General features: G+C 39.0%; 1 protein-coding gene across 2 annotated transcripts in view; it reads left to right on the forward strand.

The window, feature by feature from the left end:
* The window catches only part of zfh2 (Zn finger homeodomain 2), a 150,466-nt gene extending 139,248 nt beyond the window's left edge, over positions 1 to 11,218 (forward strand). Inside the window, exon 4 of one of the 2 annotated variants that reach the window (XM_083143611.1) lies at positions 6,275 to 11,218. In XM_083143611.1, the coding sequence (XP_082999737.1) occupies positions 6,275 to 6,999 (725 nt within the window). In that variant the 3' untranslated portion in view covers positions 7,000 to 11,218. The remainder of the gene's footprint in view (positions 1 to 6,274) is intronic. The other variant, XM_083143612.1, reaches the window with a different exon arrangement.
* Positions 11,219 to 20,780: the final 9,562 nt, after the last annotated feature.

A 20,780-nucleotide genomic window follows, 5' to 3' on the forward strand; every position in this document is an offset into this window, starting at 1 on the left:
ATCCCTTGTAAAATCCGCAGTGATGTATTTTCATGGAATTTGATATGGGCGATACATAATAGGCCTAGGGGGACACCTTGTGGAGTATGTCACGCGAACGGCCGCCATCTTGAATTCAACTTTTTTATTTAAAATCATAGGTGGGTCATGTGATACATGACCATAGGCTAGAATTTCGTCAGGATGTCAAATCTGAAATCAGATTCCATGTAACGTCATTTGGTGAAAAGTTATTGGCAACTGAATGTGAAAATACATCACTGCTGATTTTACAAGGGGTGGTAAGGGACTTCTGATACACCCTGTATATATAACTCACACCGATACCGATGCTAGAAAATTGGAACAATTAATGTTTGTGAAATATATTGTACATACCTGCTATGTAATCACAAAATACAGTTTTTTTTCACATAATATTGTTACACAATCAATTGAACTTCGAATTTTGCTTAACTTACAGGGTAATTTGTCCACTAAATGTGGCGCGCCATTTTTGCGGACACCGCGAATGTTCAAAACGACGGAAAGTAACAGCCTGTATCGTCTCGGCACTAGTGTGTGTGTGTGTGTGTGTGTGTGTGTATATATATATATATATATATATATATATATATATATATATATATATATAATATGTGTGTGTGTGTGTGTGTGTGTGTGTGGTGTGTTGTTTGCGGAGCCGCGGTGGTCGAGTCTGCAGGGCTTCTGAATACCATGTGGGAGACCCGGGTTCGATTCCCAGTGCGTGTGATTTTGGATGGGATTTTTTTCGGCAACATCCCTGCATAGAGCGAGTCTGAGGCTCAGTCAATCTCTCATATAATGGGTACCTGGTGATAACGTTGTTGGGCGGAGAGGGTTGAAGGCGACCAGAGCGTGGTGGTGGTCACGTCACCTCCATAAAATGACAGAGATTGTAAAGGTGTGTCTACCTCCATACCCCACCCCCCTTAACGGCATGTTGCAGGGTTGTGACACATCTTGCGAGATGCGGTATGGGGGTGCAAGATTAAGTCTCTTTGTGGCAACCACATTAAGTGTCCGGGTACACTTGCCACAGAGATCATAATGGCAAATTACCAACCTTTCTAGACAGATGCAAATGAACCAGCCTGCGATGTTCTTTTTTTTTCTAAACTGTTTTTGTGTCGTGGCGTTTCCTTTTGTAGCTGTTTAAGGTGCCGCTGTCCTTGACCTGCCCCCGTGACGTATATGTTTGTCTATGCGAGACAACAATATCCCATGGACATTTATTTGAAGTTGACAGATTTGTATACGTGACATGGAACTCCAAGTCGCAGCATCCTTTAGAATTCTGATGAGCTGCAGCTTATACCGTGATGACCTCGCAGATAAAAAACGGCAACGAACTTCTGTAAACTCAGGGGGATGTTCTAATCGTCGGTGGAGCGCCCCCCCCCCTTCCAGCTTCGTCCCAAATTACTATTCTCCTAAATTCTTTACTGTCCTGTCTCCACGCCCAGATGTTGTCGCCCAGTTAACATTTATATGTTTAGTTTTATGGATACAGATCTGTCGGTGTACTTCCTTGAAGCATTCTTTGCATTTGTAAATTTTTTGTACGAGGGGCGTTCGAAAAGTTCGCAACCGGACACAATTTTCCCGTCAATTTGTAATGGCCCTAGTGTCGCATGTTCAAATCAGTTGGAAGCATGCACTTCTCATATTTTCCGAGGTCGCTGCTGTAGTGTACCGTTTCAAACAGAACTTCAGCACCTTCCCGTACATTGCATCACTGTAGGCTAACGATGCTCTGGCGACTGATGATATTGCTCAACTCAGTGTGTCATTGGTTCAGATCTCGATCAGCGAATTTACTGTATAACATTGAGCGATATTCTGAACTGTTTTTCAGAACTCTTAGTGTGTCTTGAGGTCACGTGCCATCCGTCAAACTGACATGACTATGACATCCTAGGCCTCGCCATTGTATTTGCATCTTCTGCGAATTTTTTCCGGAAATCAAACCCAGGGCCTCTCATCTCGCAGCCCATTACCGTGCCGTTACACTGCTGAAAGTGGCAACTCGCTCTTCAGCACAATTTTCGCCAGATGCTATCTCTGTAACTGAGCGTGTGGAATGGTTAGCTCACGTACCACAGATTCGTGGCTCTGGAAATGGGTGTTAGTTTGTGAGTGTTCGTTCATCACAGCATCATTCATTCTCGTCGTCGCGATTAGTCAAAAGTGGATAGAAATATTACGCAAAATAACACAATACAAAATATGGTAATGGTAAATCCGAGGCGGGAGGAGAACAATTGTAACATGAGAACGAGGCAATCAATTGTAACTCGAGACCGACAACGAAAGAAGCAATTGTAACATGAGAACCAGGCAATCAATTTTAACTCGAGACGGAGCACGAAACAATCAATTGTAACTCGAGACGGAGAAGGAGACAATTATTGTAACCCGATACGGATAGAGAAACAAACAATTGTAACTCGAGACCGAGAAAGAGACAAGCAATTGTAACTCGAGAAGGAGGAGACAATTAATTGTAAATCGATACGTATAACGAAACAAACAATTGTAACTCGAGACAGAGAAAGAGACAAGCAATTGTAACTCGAGACGGAGAACGATGCAATCAATTGTAACTCGAGACAATTAATTGTAACTCGATACGGATAACGAAACAAACAATTGTAACTCGAGACCGAGAAAGAGACAAGCAATTGTAACTCGAGACGGAGAACGATGCAATCAATTGTAACTCGAGAAGGAGACAATTAATTGTAACTCGATACGGATAACGAAACAAACAATTGTAACTCGAGACCGAGAAAGAGACAAGCAATTGTAACTCGAGACGGAGAACGATGCAATCAATTGTAGCTCGAGACGGAGAAGGAGACAATTAATTGTAACTCGAGACCGAGAAAGAGACAAGCAATTGTAACTCAAGACCGAGAACGAGACAATCAATTGTAACTCGAGACCGAGAAGAAGACAAGCATTATTAACTCGAGGCTAGATCGTGTCTAGTCTCGTCTCTGCCCCATACTTGAAAAAGATAAGACGATCATTAGCACTGCACTCACTGAGCACCGTACCTTTCTCTCGTATCCATCTCGAGCCAGAGAGAACTTTCCCACGATTGCGTCAATAAGAGTTTATCGAGGCCAATCGCTCCTTTCCTCTGCGCGTTAATATTCCGCTTGTCCTTGGAGACCAACATCAACACCTTCCCCTGTTTTATTGTCTCGGAGATAGCATCATTTAATTTACATATGCGATCGCAATTCGTGCTTGACAGTAATATCACGGCAGGGTCTATTCATGGACTTCGTGATTATTGTTCGGAGTGAAATGTTCTCCGGAACATCGGAAAAACGTGAGATGTAGTTTATAAATAACAGATGGCGAAAGAGTAGCCTAAATAGGAAACGGAATAAACAATCGTTCGATGTATATGGTAATGTGCTGAATGGTTGACTCGCTTCCAATCTTTGTAAACGTGATCTCAGGATGTTTTGTTTGTTTTTCAAGTACTGTGTATGTGTATTGACTAACATGGACTGGACTGGCGTTTTTAAGTAGGATCTGAACCAGTGTTCAGTGTGCCTCCACCAGGAATCGAACCCTGGAGCAATGTTGCCATATAAGGGAAAATTTCCCTAGGCGCACAGAACTTCGAGTAAAAATTTCAAAATTGATGATATCCGGATCACTATTAAGGCCAAGGTGATTGAAGTACCTTTCTTTATCCCTTCAAAACGTACGGAAATTTTAAAATGTGTAAAAATTCAGCTTGGGAACACAATTAATACCTTCCAGTTACCATATTTTAAAATTATTTTATTAACTCAACAAATACATATTTTTATGAAAAATTGTAATATTTCGTATGATTTTCGAAAGTTTTCAATTTGCTAACTTCATCCATTCAGTAAATCCTATTGTTTCTTAGAAATAATGCTTTCTGTGAGACAGTGAGTGTTTATTAGCAGTTCTGCTACTACTGATTATAGCAACTATTAATTTCAGTTTTTAAAGATGAAGCGAAAATTAGATGAAAAGGTGGAAAATTTTGAATCCTTAAAAGCAAAATTCCTATTTCCGATTGTGACAACACTGTCCTGGACCCGTTGTTACAAGGTGACAGCGTTGGCCGCTAAGCTATCGCGGTGCCATCTCATCGAAGCTGTTGAAGACGTGTAGCTGAATTGCGTATTGCCCTCCGTTTTGTGCTAGAGGTCCTAGGTTCGGTCCTTGATGTTGGCCCCATAATTTCAGAGCTGGAGCATCGCGAGGACTACTTGAAGCGAAGAAGTAGCGCCGATGTTACCTGTCTCGGGTTCCAGTCCCAATTGGCCCATCTGAACATAAAGTAGATTTAAAACGCGCTGTCCATGGAATCGTAACAGTGATCATAAATGGTGATGAAATGTATGTACGTGCCTTAGTCAGATTTCCAACTTAGCACGCCATGGCTTTACATCATACTACGCTAACCATGTCATCAAAGAGAGTGGCAAGAGCCGAAGTAGTAACAGTATATTGATTTGAGAGTCCCAATATCCAATAACCTTCCAGGAAATTTTGTTTTGTAGCACGGAGACTGTAATTCCTATTAATTCTACGCAAAGAAACTTTGTTCCAAAACAAGGCAGTCCAAACCTACCACTTCCCTTCGTTCTCCCATGGAAATGGTCTTGGCAGGAGACCATCACGAGAACTGTCAGTTGGGCTTAAAGCAGGAAACTGGCGATTACGTTAGAATAGTTAATTGAACTTGTAATTAGCAGTAATTTGCTCCGAATGACACTTCCTCGCGACGCAACTGCGGGGAGGAGGAGGGAAGGCCTAATTAATGAAGGCAATAGGGCGCGAGAGGCCTGGCTACATGGGGGGAATTAGGCTGACGCAATTTGCACTCCAGAAGCAAAGTTATTGTCCCTACTGTGCTTCCACTCCCCATTTTTTTTCACTAAGTGTTGTGCACAGGAAGAAAAGGATCGGATGTACCATCAAGACGAACGCGGATGTGACGTCATGTTTTGATGCATTAATTACTGTTCATCGTGGTTTTTGAGGGGGAGATTTGAGCGTGACGTGAATGTTGGATGTGGTTGGCAGGTGGTGGCTAGAAGGAGTTTTGATCGTTGAACCTCCACAGATAGTGTTGTAAGTTGGAATTTCAGATGTTGAGAAGGTTTTTAATTCGCTGTATTGATGAATGTGTTCTCCCTTGTGTCGGACGACTGAAGCAACTGTTACGTTTTTGAGCTCGGTTCACTTAACACCCGTTGGAGGCACATAGTGGTTCGGATCCGACCTTAAACTGTGGGTCCAGTCCCGATTAGCCTTACTGTGCATAAAGTATAAACACCAACTCAGTCAATAAATCAATCAAATCGGTTGACTTAACATTCTCCCGTGTTCACTAAAGTACGCATTTTTTTGTGTGGGGGGGCTGGAATTGTAAAGGTGAATATTACATAGCTGTGTTCTGCTGGCAAGACACGTTAAAAAATATTTCATTAACATTTTTAATCTTCCTTTTACTTTTAAAAATTTTTCAAAGACAGGAATAGGGTAATTTTAGGGGGAGGGATGAATTTACCAATTCTGTTTTTCCAGAGTTCTTTACTGATTTCACTTGAAGATTTTGATTTTCTCCATTTTGGGAGGGGTTGTAGCCCTATTACCCCCCTACCTTGCGTACGTCAGGCCCTTGTTGATTTCACAAATAATATAGCCCTGCCAAATCCATTACAGTAGAGTATATATTTCAAATACTGCGATTCCTACACAGGTCATTAAACATAACTTGGAGGCCCAGCAACCCTAGTGGGGATGGTACCGAGAATTCGGTAATGATATTCCTGTGAGTTCTTCAAACATACATAAATCATGAATGTCTTTATAGTAAAAGCCTATCCGTTAGTATGCACACATATTGTTTTATGTCTTGAAAATGTACTGAAATCATGCACTGAGTGAACACAGTACAAGTATGCCAAATGCAGGAATGTTCAGAGTTAAATCTGGCAAACATGATGGCCAAGTAATCTGGCGAACACGATGGCCAAGTAATCTGGCGAACGTGATGGCCACGTCTTCAAGATACAAGTGGATTATCCTACTCTCTTACTTCTTAGAAACACTAATCGTAGAACTGCACTGGGTAACAAGTCATTCTGATGAATCTCGTAACATGTTTGTTCATTTGTTTTAAACTGTGAACTGTTGTGTTGTTGGCAATGGTTTTATATGTCCGTATTCTTATTTTTCGTTGCAGCAGCTGGAGGAAGAAGCGGTGTGCTTTTCGAGCCAGGATTCGGAGGTGGCGGTGGAACTCCCATTGCTCTACTCCACCTCCCCCCGTCGGCGTTGCAGGAAGTTGCAGCGAACGCGACGCTCGGGGAGCCGGGGGTCGCCACGGTGCGGGTCACGGTAGACGCCAAACAACCATCTGATGTGCTTCGGCCCAGTGACCTTCCACTCTGTCGAGAAGTGGACAAGGAGGCAGGTTTCGTATGCAAGAAGTGCCAGCTCGCATTCCCAACAGAGGCGGCCCTCTTGGGCCACCAGCGAGTGGTGTGCTACCAGGGCAAATCCGACAGCAGGGGCACCATCCGTTTGGTTCAGGTGCAGTACGAGTGCAAGACCTGCAGCGAGACGATGTTGACGCTGCTGGAGTTCAAGATGCACTGCGAAGCCGAGCATCACCCCAGGCTGACCAAGACCAACCCTAGTCCCGCTCTGCCACCCCCGCCGCCACCCCCGCAACCCCCGGCGTCGTCCGCGCCGCCACCTTCTTCCGAGTCGCCGTCGATGGGGCTGTCGGACGAGATGGAGGATGTCGTGAACCAGATAACGGCCCTCGCCAAAGCTGCAGCGGAGAATACGGACTCCAACGCCAACATTTCATCGAAGACCATCGCTAGCACCCAAAGCAACAGCCCAAAACTGGATCGTCAATGCGAGGTTGCATCACCTGCCACCACTGTCACCGGTCAATAGGCATCATGACTGAAAAAACTCTCCTATTTCTTAAAAGAATTCCTATGAACTGATTAATTAGTAGCAGAAAAAGAAAGATATTTAAAAGAATCTTGTGTTTTAATGAAAAAGATTTACATGATGTGAATTCGAATCATAGTATATTGAGTGTAGATGTGTGTATGTGTTAGTCTTGTAATTATACACAAAAAAACCGCCAGCCAAGCTAGGCATGTTGAGACTTGTGACGTCGTGCTCAGAAGATAAAACTAAGAAGCTTCCCCCTCCCCTTTCTCCCATCAGCAGCATGTGTAGTAAATTTGTTGTTATTGGAATGTGTGTGTATGCGTGCGTGTGTGTGTATACAATATCTCGGCTCGGTGATTAATATGTGCACACTCAAGTTCCGCACCGCAGCCGAATCAAATATTCCTATAAATTTCGTTTTACAATGTATAAAAGGTATGAACTTGGTAAAACTGTGCTGCTATTATTGCTACCAGATTAAGCATACACAAAATGGGAAAAAATCACGTAGTATGTCATTTTTCGTATGTTGGAGTGTCCTTTTTGATAACTAGGGCTACCTGTATATATGATTATTATTATAATTATTATTATTATTATAAAGTATAGAAGAGTGAAGAGCTGGCTGTCGAAACACCTCGCTGCTTTTCTGTAATTTTTGGCATGTAGAAAGTCATAACAGTGATTAGCTTTGTTTGTGTATATGTCCTTTTTCGCTGGTTGTAATGCCATGTTATTCCACAGAAGAGTTTTTCTGTTTAGAGCTATTGCTAGGGTCCAATATGTAAGAATGTGTGTTTTTTGAGTACGGTGCGGAGGGAAGTAAAAAAAAAGCATGGATAGGTTGCGAGGTTATATGAATTCTGCAAACCTTGACTGTACCCCTCCCAAAAGAAATAATTTTAATGTGTGCTAAACCTCGCATGGGTGGTTCCCTCCGTGACCACTCTTTATCCTAGGAGTGTCTGCCTTGTTCTTCCAAAGGGGGAAGAAAGGGAAGTCACTCCACCAGTCTGTTCTCTGCTGCTGGGACAGGAACAGGCTGTTAAAAAAATAGTACTGAAGTAAGAGCAGGTGAAGTGATGATAATCATAATGATGGCTATGAAAATCAATGGCAATGATAATGATTATCCATCATATACTGTCCAGTGTGATTGTGTGGGTTATATCTATGGTGTAGTGTTTTAAGGGAATTATACCTTAACGTGGGGGACAACTAGAATGTGAAAAAGCATGGGGTTTGGCGTGCTCAATTCGACTGCCAGGCTCCACATGCTGATGATGTGCATTGCCATTGAGAAATGTTAGTTTTTTTAAAAGAGAAGCACTGGTATGTAGCACATGTTTTGAAAGCTGTTGCAGGTACAGTGCCATCTGCTATGTTTAGATGGAATATTTCAAGGGTGGGAAAATGAACACGATAGACATTACTTCACAACATGCTGCGAAGGTACATGTCCCAGCATCCAAGGTTCCTATCTTAGCTAACATTACTAAGGTTCCTGTTTATGAATGCTTTTCTATAATAAGAAATTAATTGTATTATTAGTTAAGTGTGCCGGGTACGTTGTTGGTGTACATCTTAACAATACTGGGGTGTGTGGAGGGTGGGGGAAGGGAGAGTCCAAGCGGTGGTAGTTTTTTTCTTCTTTTGGTAAGTAAAATGGTGCAATTTGAAAGAACTTCATAATATAAATTTTTGTGATATGTTTTGGAGAAATGTTAGTTTGTTTATGCTGGGAGTTAGCCCACTTAGTAAAAAAAATTAGGTTTGGTAAGTTTGGGAGTTTCAGGTACTTAATTCACTAACATACAAGTAGGTACTAACGGCTCCCCTTCATATATAAATTTTGCACCATCACTTCTATAATTTTTAATAAATGACGATGTGAGAGAATACATTAGCTTGGATGACTCCCGAACTCTGTTCTCGGTTGGCTCACTAACCAAAGCACACATGACTATCACTACAACTGTTCCTCAATGCTATGTCCTTTCCTTTTTTCATTTTTTGAAAAAGTGTTTATATTAGAAAAGAGTTTTAAAAAGAAAAAGAGTTAAGCTTTAAAGAAAAAAAGATCTTCATGTTGGTGCCATTTTTGGTAGAAATTCTTATTGTAAAAATAAGGCTTTCTTAAAAAAATTATATATAGATAAATGTAATATATACAGCAACTGTCTTGCCCTAGAAAATGCACAAGAAAATGTTTTAAAGAAAAAAACTATAAAAGAATCCTACTGGACTTCATCCAACAAATTGGTTCCTAGCTTTGAAAAGCCGTTGTAACCAAGTGCCCATCAATACTGCTGTCAAGTATCAGATGTACCGAGTGAGTATATCATTCCTAATAGCAGTGATAGTTCTATGGAAGTGTTGTGATGACTATAGTTATTCTGCATTCTTCTGCTAGAATAAGAAAATGGAAAGCTGACAAATGCCAAGTATATATTAAAAGAATCCTTGGACTGTGGTAACAGCAAATATAATAATAATATTATTACTATATAATAATAACGTACAAATTATGAAACCTCGCCCAAGTAATATTGTAGTAGTGTACGTATGTGAATAACATTTCATTTTTTCGTTGTTCTTTTTGTAAATGAAGGTGTGAGGGTGATGATGATGCTGATAATTATGGTTCCTAGTAGATTTCATATCTTTAAAGATAACTTATTGTGCAGGGGGCACTGCCATCACCAACACTACCTCTTTATATTGCACCGCTGTTGAAAACTTGCCCATGCTATGCAGTGCATTTGTTGTCATGAAAAAATGGACAGTTAACAGAGCTGTAAATGAAGATCATATCATGGGTATTATTTGTTTTTTTGTTTTGTTTCAGAAACAAATAATTTTACATACTGAAACATTTCAATTTGAAAATATTTACATCTCATGTAGATTTCTTATAGATTTGTTACATATTTTGTCAATCAGAGTTACAAATTTCTGCTAAGTCACTTCTTGTAAGCATACTTTTCTTTGCATAAATGTTTTGGAAAAAATATAACTATCATGTTTTATTTTTCTTTTCTTTCCATTGTCCAAATCCAGTTACCAGGTAGTTTGGCCAGTGTAGGAATTTGACATTCATGAAAATAATTTGATGATCTTTAATAGTTATATTTCAAGCTGAGCTCGTACATCACATTAGTGTCACAGTTACATGGTTGAAGTAATGGGCATTTAGGTCACTACTTCCTCACAGTTTTCACATGTTATAAAAAGATGACATTAAATATAAGAGGTACAGTGCATTAAAAAAGCAAAAGCATATAGTGATTGAAATCTATTTGGCAAGAAGAATTATAGACACCGCAGGTAGAAACCCCCCCCCCCCCCTTTCTCTTCCTCTCTCAAAGTTGTTGTTGTGAGTGTTCTCCAAGGTTTTAAACTGAAAGAAAAGAAAAATAAGTATAAAATTCATGAACTGAACTTACTACAAAATACAACAGTTATTAAATAGGACTAGCATTCCCCCTTTCTTCTGTCATGTGTACTGATGCTTAATTTATTCGCAGCTTATATACTTCCGAAGTTTCGCCACTTGCTTTGCTAACTACTAACACTGTGCAGGGATATGGGAGAGCTCTTGCTTGTACTGCTTTTGGCTTACCAATTAACTTTTAACTACTCTGGCATGCAGTTATAACCAGTAGGTTTCAACTTGATGCTTGGCTGCTTATGTAGATGTCAGTGATTATTCACGCACATAACAACTGTTCTTCGTTCTTACAGCATGCATATAATTTTTCTTTTGTAGCTATATCTGCGATATATTTTACTCTAAGGTATGTAAACGTTAACACTCCTCGGGTACAGTGCAACTCAATCTGATGTACTGCTCAAATAGATGAAGATGGAGCAGTCATCAGGATGCGTTTGCTCTGATCATACACCCACTTCTACAGGACATATGCACAGGTAAAGTTCCTAAACAAGAATGATTATAAGATGGCCTTAAATATACTGACATACATACACACACGTGTTCACTGCCTTACAGGAATTGCTGCTGTTGCTGCTGCATTTTATTATTTTTTTTCACATGGTCAGTCCTGAGTGCTAAGGACCGTGAATAAACATTGATTTCCTTTATCACGAAGTCCAGCCGTATTCTGTTGTGCATAAATGCGACTACGTTGTCTTTCAAAGAAGAGCTGGACTCTCCACTTAGATCTGAGGAATACTGCATAAGAGGTGCAAAGCAATGTATTCATCCCTGTCGAAATACTTTTTGTGTATACTTTCACGTAATCTGATTTATCACTTTTTTGTACAATTTTTCATTGAACAATCGATCTGTATTTAATGTTATTTTCAAAGATTTTTTTGTTGGTATGCTCTACATCACTTTCATGGTATGCATGTATTATTTCATTATGTGTATTTTATTTATTGTGCATATTTCATAGCCAGTATACCTCAAGATAGTGATGTGACAATAGCAGAAATTAGTATCTCGAACTGCATAATAAATATTTTGAAATTGTCACCAGTTTCTGAAGACTGTATGAAGGTAAATCTGAATCATTGTACCAGTAGAATAGCTGGATGGGTGATTTTTTTTAATGTCGAACATTATTTATTTTTCCCATGATAAAACTGTTGTGATGTATATATTATTATTATTAATTATTATTATTGTGTAAAGGCCCATGACATTGAGGACATGTGAAATTCTGACCTGTGAGTATATGTGAGTGTGAGAGAATGAGCGTGTGATTTCTTGTGTATATTGTTTTTGTGTGGTTGTGTGTATGAGAGAGAGAATGTAAGAATGAGAGGGAGAACATGTGGGAGTACTTGCTGATGATTGTGATTTTGCGATAGGAAATATGTATGAATGTTTTAATGTTTGGAAGAGACTGGTACAGGTATGTTTTATCTCATAAAAAAATCTCACTGGTCAAATTAATGCCATTTTTTCATGGCTCACGTATAAAACTATTCACACACCCAAATTGTATCAGTTTGGACTCAACATTGTAAATGGTAATAAACTGCTAGTTTATCAGAAATAATGTCAGTTTTATATATATATACATACACATATATATAACATATTTATAGTATGATTAAGTTAACATGTTTGGCCAATATCTAGAGTCTTAAGCTATAATTCTGTTCACTTGTTTTCTTTCTTTCCGCTAAACTGTTTCAGTCTTTCACCCAAACACACACCCTAGAACTGAATGGAATGAAACAAGTGTCTCAAGATTTTCAAGTTATGCCAGTTTAGTTGTGGCTGTTGTTGTGCGAACAAATGCTGTGGCCCAAGCATGTTTGACTCAGTGTTTCTACCTCAACACATGAAGTTCCTAATTCATTAAATAATAATATAAAAGCTTAGGGCCCAGTTAGACATATGTTTCTTCTTGTCACATTCTTTGATTCTCTTATAAATGTATATTGTAAGTGATATAGCAAAGAGAAAAACCTGTAAAACAGGTTTTGTATAGTTAGTGTTGTAGAGACAGCAAAGAGAAATATTCAATTTCCTCAAAGACAAAGAGCAGTAATCAGTTTCTAAGAGCAGTAGCAGTATTGTATTTCAACATTCTTTATAAAAATAAAAGTGAAATGTAGTATTTAAGCATGATAATATTTTTTGTGGCTAATTGTGACCAAAGATAATCAGTACTGGCGCTAGCTCATTGTTGCCCTTTGTCTTTGTTAATGCTCAGTGTTGGTTCAGTCTTATTACTGTTTCACATTTCAATGTGAATTTTCACACTATATCTTTTCTTAGTTGTTGTCCAAGTCATCTTAATCAGCACATCACAAAACTTTTACCTGAACAATAAATAAGAAGAACCACCATAACTTTATCTAGTTGTAGACATTGTTTTATATAATACATATGTGCAGTTCTATTTTTGGTATATAAGTTAAATTTAGGTTTATACTACATGCCACATGTAGTCTGCTTGATGACCAATAAAAGTATTGTGAAGGAAGCCCAGGAATACGTGTTTGGGAACAAAACAAGCTAGAATTTAAAATCCAAATTCTCTATGTACAGAATCCCTTTCCAATAATGTTTAACACAGTGGTTCCATATCGTATTACATGAGTACAGAAACAGTGAAGACATAAAACATTTTTTTTTTTCAGTGTAAAGCCATAACAGACTTGTGCAGAAAAATCCTTGAAATTTCCAACCATTTCTATTTGATCCGAAGTAAGATAGAATCATGAGTAAAACTATAAAATTGGACTAAAAATTTAACTAAAGGAATGAGCCATTTTAAATGTTTCTGTAGTATGTTCCTGTTTTTTTTTTTCTCAAATTTATTTCCATTCTAGAAGATGATGGCACATATATGTTGTTTGCGAATTACAACAAATATGCATATGCCATTCAGAAAAATTAGAATATCATCATCGCACATTGATCTAAAACAGTCATGCACAAAGATATCTGCACTCTCAAATTGTACATCATCATATTCATTCACTTTGTTTGAACAATGTGAGGTTTAGTTATTGAAACTAAACTCAACAGGAGAGCAAGGGGATGCTCTCTGAAACTCCACCAGTACATGACCATCCAGTATAAATACATAAGATTTAAAAATAAGTAGATGAAAGTTGTGATGGGAAACTTACTAGCGTGAGTTTTGTTTATCGGATACTAATAAACCTAAACTTAAAAAAGTAACATGTATACCATCACATCAACATGTTACTTCTCAGAAACGGCCAGAACCACAAAGATGAAATATGATGGATTGGTATACCTCAATGCAACTTAGTTTAATTAAATCTTTCCGTCTCTGTGTAAATTTTGTATTTCAACGTCACTTTTCTTTCACTATTGACTAATTCCAACGATGAAGAGATGAAATTGATGATCTACACAGACTGGGACACAACCTAGAACCTAGGTTGTGAGTACATCAGATGTATTGGAAAGTAATAAATTTGAAGATCTGCAAATTTTTGCAGTAGAAGACCAAATAAGACGTGTATTCTGAGCGTCCCCTGAACATGTTTTTCAATTATTATTATTATTATTGCAAAATACAGATGAGGTTTGTATCTTTTTTCCTTAGTAATATTTTGATACTTTGGCCGACTCCAGCGAAACCGTTTTCGAAAAACCGCCATGATATTTCAAGTTCTGAAAAATTACATGTGTTTAGAATTCGTGAATTTTCATGTAGCTTGCTTTCGCTGTTATATAAAATAGGCTTATAACCTGTGGCTCTAAAGCCCATAAGGGCCTTGGGCTATCCCCCGACTGCCAGTCTCCCTCCCACAATCCTACCTAGAGGTGTGTAGATCCTCAACCGGTAATGGTGTGGCTTGGGGTCAGCACGTCCTGCCACAGGTCCTCGCAGGCCGAGAACCAAGGCGGACTCGAACCCCCGCTGTCGGAGCCCAAATCCTTAGACCGCACGGCTATGGAGGAGGACATGAAATAGGTTTACGTAGCTATAAACAATTGCGAATATCTATACAACAGTTAGAGCAAGCCACATGAAAATTTACTTGAATTCTCTGGATGAAATTCTAAGCGATTTTTTTTTTCAGATTTTGGAATGTCATGTTTTTTTCGAAAAAGGGGGGCGAAATTTTGACAGTGGCTTGGCTGGCTTCGGTCAAAGGTCCACCCGAACCGTCAAATTAATGCGGTGTATTGTTTGACAGTAGATATTTGATAAGCTCCGTGACAAACAGTTCAAGATGATGGATGTTGAAGATGTGGAAATAGAGCTACACATATTGAATGATCAGCACCTGGCGTATCCTCTGCTAGGTACCCGCTGGTAAGAGGTTGGGTGAGTTCCAGAACAGCTTACATATGTTCGAGATAAAAAAAAATGAACATGGGACCATGCTTAGGTGTGTGTGTATGTGTCTATACGCTCAAGATGCTTATACTTGTTAATTAAAGATATATTTGAAATATTGGCATCTTGAACATTTACAGGGTTTTCGGAAGGTACTTTTGATTATCTGAGATGGTGATATTACGAATATTATAATTGTTTCCAAAGCCATGTGGTTATCGGTGTGAGAATGTCAATTTGGTGTATTGGTATAAAGCAACAAACACATGGAAAGGCTATGAAGGTTACAATTATTATTATCTGCTTCTAGCTAGGTGGGTTATATCGCTCAAACCTAGGCTCGCTTGTAGTCCTAGAAATTGAACTAAGTTTACCTGATAAACCCTATGCATATAACTCAAATGTGAACAACTATCTTACGTATATGTAGTGGGTGGTCATCCTAACTTTTTTTTTTTGTTGCATGGTATTTGAGCAAAGAACACCAGCTACTCTTTAACAGACGGTAACTTAACTGTTTCTAGTTTGCTACACGTAGTACAGTGGGATCCATGAGTATTTCCGTGAAAATTGTACATAACCATATCCGTGCACTTTATTTCATCCAATAAGAGCTTCAAGTAAGTAAGAGAAAACTCAAAACAAGCTGTTGACAACTTCTGCACCAGCATACATAAAAATCCATAGCTTAAAAACATAGGCTGTAAGAGAAGAATTAATGAAAATAGTCATGGACAATTTGCACGGTAATACTCATGGATCCACTGTACAATCAACGATGAAAGTAGACTTAAAAGTAGGCAAATTGTCCTTCACTTTTTTCATTCTTTTTTATTCTACATCCTGTGTTGTTTTAAGAAATTGAATTCTGTTGATTCAAAGCAGTTGTACCCCTCTGCTTATTGAGGGTTTCCTTTTCATGATCATCACATTATGGGAAACAGACTGAATGAAAATGGTAATGAATATTTCGCTTACTATTACTTTTACGATTGGATGTATAGAAGTGCAGTGTTTGTTGAATGCTGAGTGTCCTGGTGGCAGGAACGTGTAGACCCAGTGAATGGTGCTGTAGAGATTATTTCATTTGTTTAATTATGAAAATTAATCGATTGTTTTGGGGGGATTAAATATACTGGAAGAATTTGTTCGTTTTCAACGGCGTTAGTGTTGAAGTTCCAGAACCACTAGGTTTACTTACTGCGTTACGTAACTGACGTCAACGGAGAGGTAGAGTGTAACGTAATGTCTGTGGGACCATTATTGCACTCGCCAAGTTACAAATTACAAATGTGTCGTCACAAAGTCACTTTAGTGGTAGTTCCTTACTGAGAACCACACTTTCTGTTAAATACGTATATGGAATTATACAAAATTTCAGGGTCTCCAAAACCTCAAAGGTGAACCTGTAGTTCATCACTACTTTCGTGCACATTTAGACAATAGCCATGGAAATTCGTTGTACAGAAAGATACCAATGTTCTTACTTGTAACCATGACATAGCTCTGTTAAATGCTTGACTTTTGAGGCTATCGTTTGGGCTAGCCGATTCATACTAGGTTAACATGACCAAATTTCTTAAAATGACAAAACGGGACATTGTTCACATTTTCCTGAAGGAAAAACGGGACAAAATGGGATTTCAAAATGCACACATTTTACTATAAAAACTTTTTTGTCATAAATACTTATGTTTGAAAACTTATTAAATAAATAAATACTATATAAGTAACTTACATAATATGGTGATATGCACTGCACTGCAACGAAACAGTCCTTTAGAATTAGAAACGATGACTGGATCTTCTTCAGTACATCCTTCTTTTCAAACAACATTTTGAAAAAATGTACACATGTGTGATTAAAGTTCACCGCATTAAGCAGCATAGCTTTCAAAGTTTGTACTGAATGAGCTTTCTTGTCACTTGTCCACAAACAATTCATGTTCCTTCAGTGAGGGCATTCGTTCCAGGTCAACAAAGAGGAAACTCCAATTTTTTGAAAAAAATTGGAATATGGCACATTGTTGACATGGAAATGTGAAATAATTTATACCCAACATTCTATGTCGATAAGTCATTATTACAAGAAAGGGCATTTTGGCGTCCCGTTTTCCGTTCGAAAAAAATCGGGACAGACAAAAAAATAGAGAGAGAGAGACTGTCCAGGCTAATAAGAGACATCTGGTCACCTTATATTAGGTGAACTAGGTTGGGGGTACTCTGAGATATTCGATAAACATTTGAAATAGCTCTCAGGCTGATTCTGGCTTCCTTGTTACCACAATACCAATTACAAGGAAACTGCGGTGAGAGGTTATTACCACGAAGCAGCCATTGTTTACACGGCGGCCATGTTCAAACTTGAATTGAGCCTCGCACGTCTTTGAGAACCTCTCTCGTCCTGGGGGTGACAGTTGACTAACGGAAGTGGCAAATCTAAATCTATTGGAAGGAGATAAGACGCCTCGCAGGCAAGCACACACGCGCACATATCCTCCCTTATCCCCCCTTTTTTTGCCAACAGCCCCCCTCTTCCCTTCAGCTCCTCCCTGCCGTGCTGTTTTGAAAACACGACCTGGAAAAAAGATCCGCGCTGATGAAAAGCAAACAATCTGAATTTAAGCTGCAATTCCAGCCAGAGCCTCGGAAAGCGGGTCTTGTCTTCCCAACTTCCGAACGTGACGTCATACGATTTCACGCGCTCTGGCCCGAACAGGGGGTTTCGGTGGAAACGAATGAGAAAGTTACACCATCTCTCTGAACTATAATAATGGATGTGACGGATGGGGGACACATATTAACTACTTTCCCACGTGCTTCTCCATGTGAGTTTCCCCATGAGGATGCTGATCAAACCATGCTGCTTTACCCACATCATTTTATCCAGTGGCGTGCCCAAATGCGGTTGTTAACGCAGTATATTTTAATTGTTTAATGTCAAACTATTCACCCACCATTTTTAATACTTTGACAAAATGGCCTCCATTGAAGAAGACATGATTGAAAACTATGTTATAGCTCGATATTCTTGTTTATTTGATGTGAACAATTGAGCAAACTAAAATTTCCTCTCACGAGGCCCATTTATTTTATTTTTATTTTTGTAATTCACAACTACTTTTAAGATATTGAAAATTTACATAGGAAATTCGATGAAAATCTATTTAGGCATTGATAACGGTATAACGTTGTTTACATATTCAAAGTAACAAACATTTGTGACTTGTAGTATTGTGAATGTGGAAATGAGCATGTCATTCTATTTTAGACGCATAATTTGTAATAAAATTTGAAGAAATCAAAATTCACAAATTGATTTTAATTGTTCTGGCGGCTTTTGTACAATATTTAATAACTTACCCCTCCACGCACACTTTACGGCAAGCGCGGGGCAGAAATGTGTATATATAAAAAAACTATCCACGGCGTTTTTTTGCCATGACGATGCGCGTTCTCACGCCGTTGCGATTTACTTCATGAACACCATGTAGGACGGAAATTCGGCGTTCGAAGTGGGGACGGAGCTGCACGTTCATTTTACCCTCTTCGGTCCTAATGCGGCTGCATAAACGCCATTTTGTACAGAATGCCTCTGCAAAATAAGTTTCCCCCCCCCCCCCCCCTTCTTTTCTTGCTAGGAGAAGCAACGGGTCTCTAGGTCTGAAGATGATCAAAGAATCGCCGGCAGACAAAGGTTCCTGCCAGGGAATAAGTATTGGAAAGATCCAGGAATCGAGATCAAATTTTGGTGGGATGGAATCTCCGAGCGATCCATGGATAATAATGAAAAAAGGTGGGGGGCTGAAGGAGGGGAGGGGGGAAAAGTTTCCGTGCACTCAGTCCCTTGCGAACGGCGGCCGTGTCTTCCTTTGATAATCTGTCTCGACCATTGTCACCCTCTTTCTTCTCTCTCTCTCTCTCTCTCTCTTCTCCCCACTCCTTCCCTCTTTCTTTTGCACTTCACCAAATTGTCGAGTAAAAGGGAAAAGACGATGGGGGCGGAAAGAATGAATAAAACATCAAGAAAATATTGAAAATTGAAAAGTGAAGGAGAAGTGCATTCATTCTGCGAGAGAGAGTGAGAGAGAATCGAAGAAAAGAAGGGAAAGATAATACCAAAAAGGAAGCGAAAACTTTCAGGTAAAAGAAAAGTAAATGACAAGAAAGTACCATAAAACAAAGTTTAAAGTCCGCCATCTTGAAATGCGTTGACCGATTCTCAGTCAAATGCAGATCTGGTAGAAGAATCCTGTCACTGTCATTCCCCGTCGGTCCTGCTATCTTCAAATTTCCTACAATTACGATATTTTTCGTAACATTTCCCTCTTTTTCCCTTTTCACCTGAAATTCTGCTTCAATTTCCCTTCTCTGAGGGAATTTTTCATCAAATGGTAACACTGTGCCAGACGACGTACTGGCGAGGATACCGTCATTGCAGTAAGAAGGCCAAATAGTACTATGAAGCAGTTATAAGAATAAGTACGTTTGTCCTTATTTGTTATCTTCATGGCATAAATATTAAAGTCTCTCAATAGTTTTGATTGGATAATGTAACAAAATTACATTATGGAATAACAAATATACAACTGAAACTCATTTTACAATTGAGACGGTCTACAGAAATTGAGCATATAGGTACTACAGTATATGCCCTTTTTCCGGAGAACAGTTTATGTGATGTCCAGAAGTGTGAAGAAGAAATGCTGAAAATTTGAACACGATACACCTGTTTGTTTGCACGCTTGCGGAGTTGATTTTCGGTTGGAGTAGCTCGTTACTTGAGTTCCTGGCATTTGTTGGAGCACCTAGACGTTAACAACATCATGGAGTGTACAAGCGGTGGTGAAAATAGTGAATTTGCTGGTAAGAAAACATATATTCAGCGGAAAAATGAGAAAAGGGAAGAAAATTTGTTCCTGCCCAAACCTGTATCTCCAGTCCATCAGTTTACGATCATGAAGTACGTCCTAACCAAAATCAAAGCAGATGGAGCTTTGCTATGTTCTGATACATATAACCCTCTTTACAAACCATTTCGATTTTGGCGCGAAAGATCGCAGCAGATAACCCTTCGGCTAGAGAGTGCAGTGTTCCCAGAAGTCAATCGTGCTAAAGTAGACGATGTTCGATCGCTCTACAATATTTTGGTGGATGAAGACAAGCAGTGGATTGAACATTTATTTGATCGCTGTAATATCAGTGTCCGGTTTGTGTATCTCATTGTCATGCCGCTACATATACTTTCATTTCATGTCATTCATTTTCTGACAGATTTTTTTTTTCAAATCAAGGAAGAAAAAAAAATACAAGACAATAAAGCAGTATAAGGTGTTGCAACGTCCCCCGGTGTACACCAGTCGTCAGAAAGTTAGTCCGCTACTCCTTTAGTCGGGGACATGAGATTCTTTGCAAATCATCAGGGCTTGCTGGGTAGAAAAGAAACACAACACAGTATTCAAAGTTAAACGCAGTTTTATAATCACTTATATTTCCTATCGTATGTGGACTTACAAGCAAGGTACAGATTTGCTCACGTTTCTGCCTGAAGAGGAACAATTCTATAGCATATTAAATCACATCACAATCACTAAACACACTTGCATATAGAATTAACGTTGGACAAGACAAACGTAAATACACGAAAGTTTCTGTACTTAATTATTATTTCCGAGTATAGCCAGAATGAAACGAAAATAATTACCAATTACACTACTAGGGCATTCCATTAACCGTTATCACGTTTCTGTTGATTTCTCACCTTCACCTGTTTTCTAACTGAGTCTGTCGTCAGGTGAAAAACATTCAGGTGGGTTCACTTCCTCTGCTGAGATGAGAAAGTGACGTCAACACGAACAGATTATGACGTATTTATAAACATATATACAAGTTCCAAACACAACTGTATCAATCTAACTATAGTTGTCTGTGACAACTTGCACATTATTTGAAGTAACAAACATTTTTAAA

This window comes from Lepisma saccharinum, chromosome 22 (genome assembly GCF_977018435.1).
Source record: "Lepisma saccharinum chromosome 22, izLepSacc3.1, whole genome shotgun sequence".
NCBI lineage: Eukaryota > Metazoa > Arthropoda > Insecta > Zygentoma > Lepismatidae > Lepisma > Lepisma saccharinum.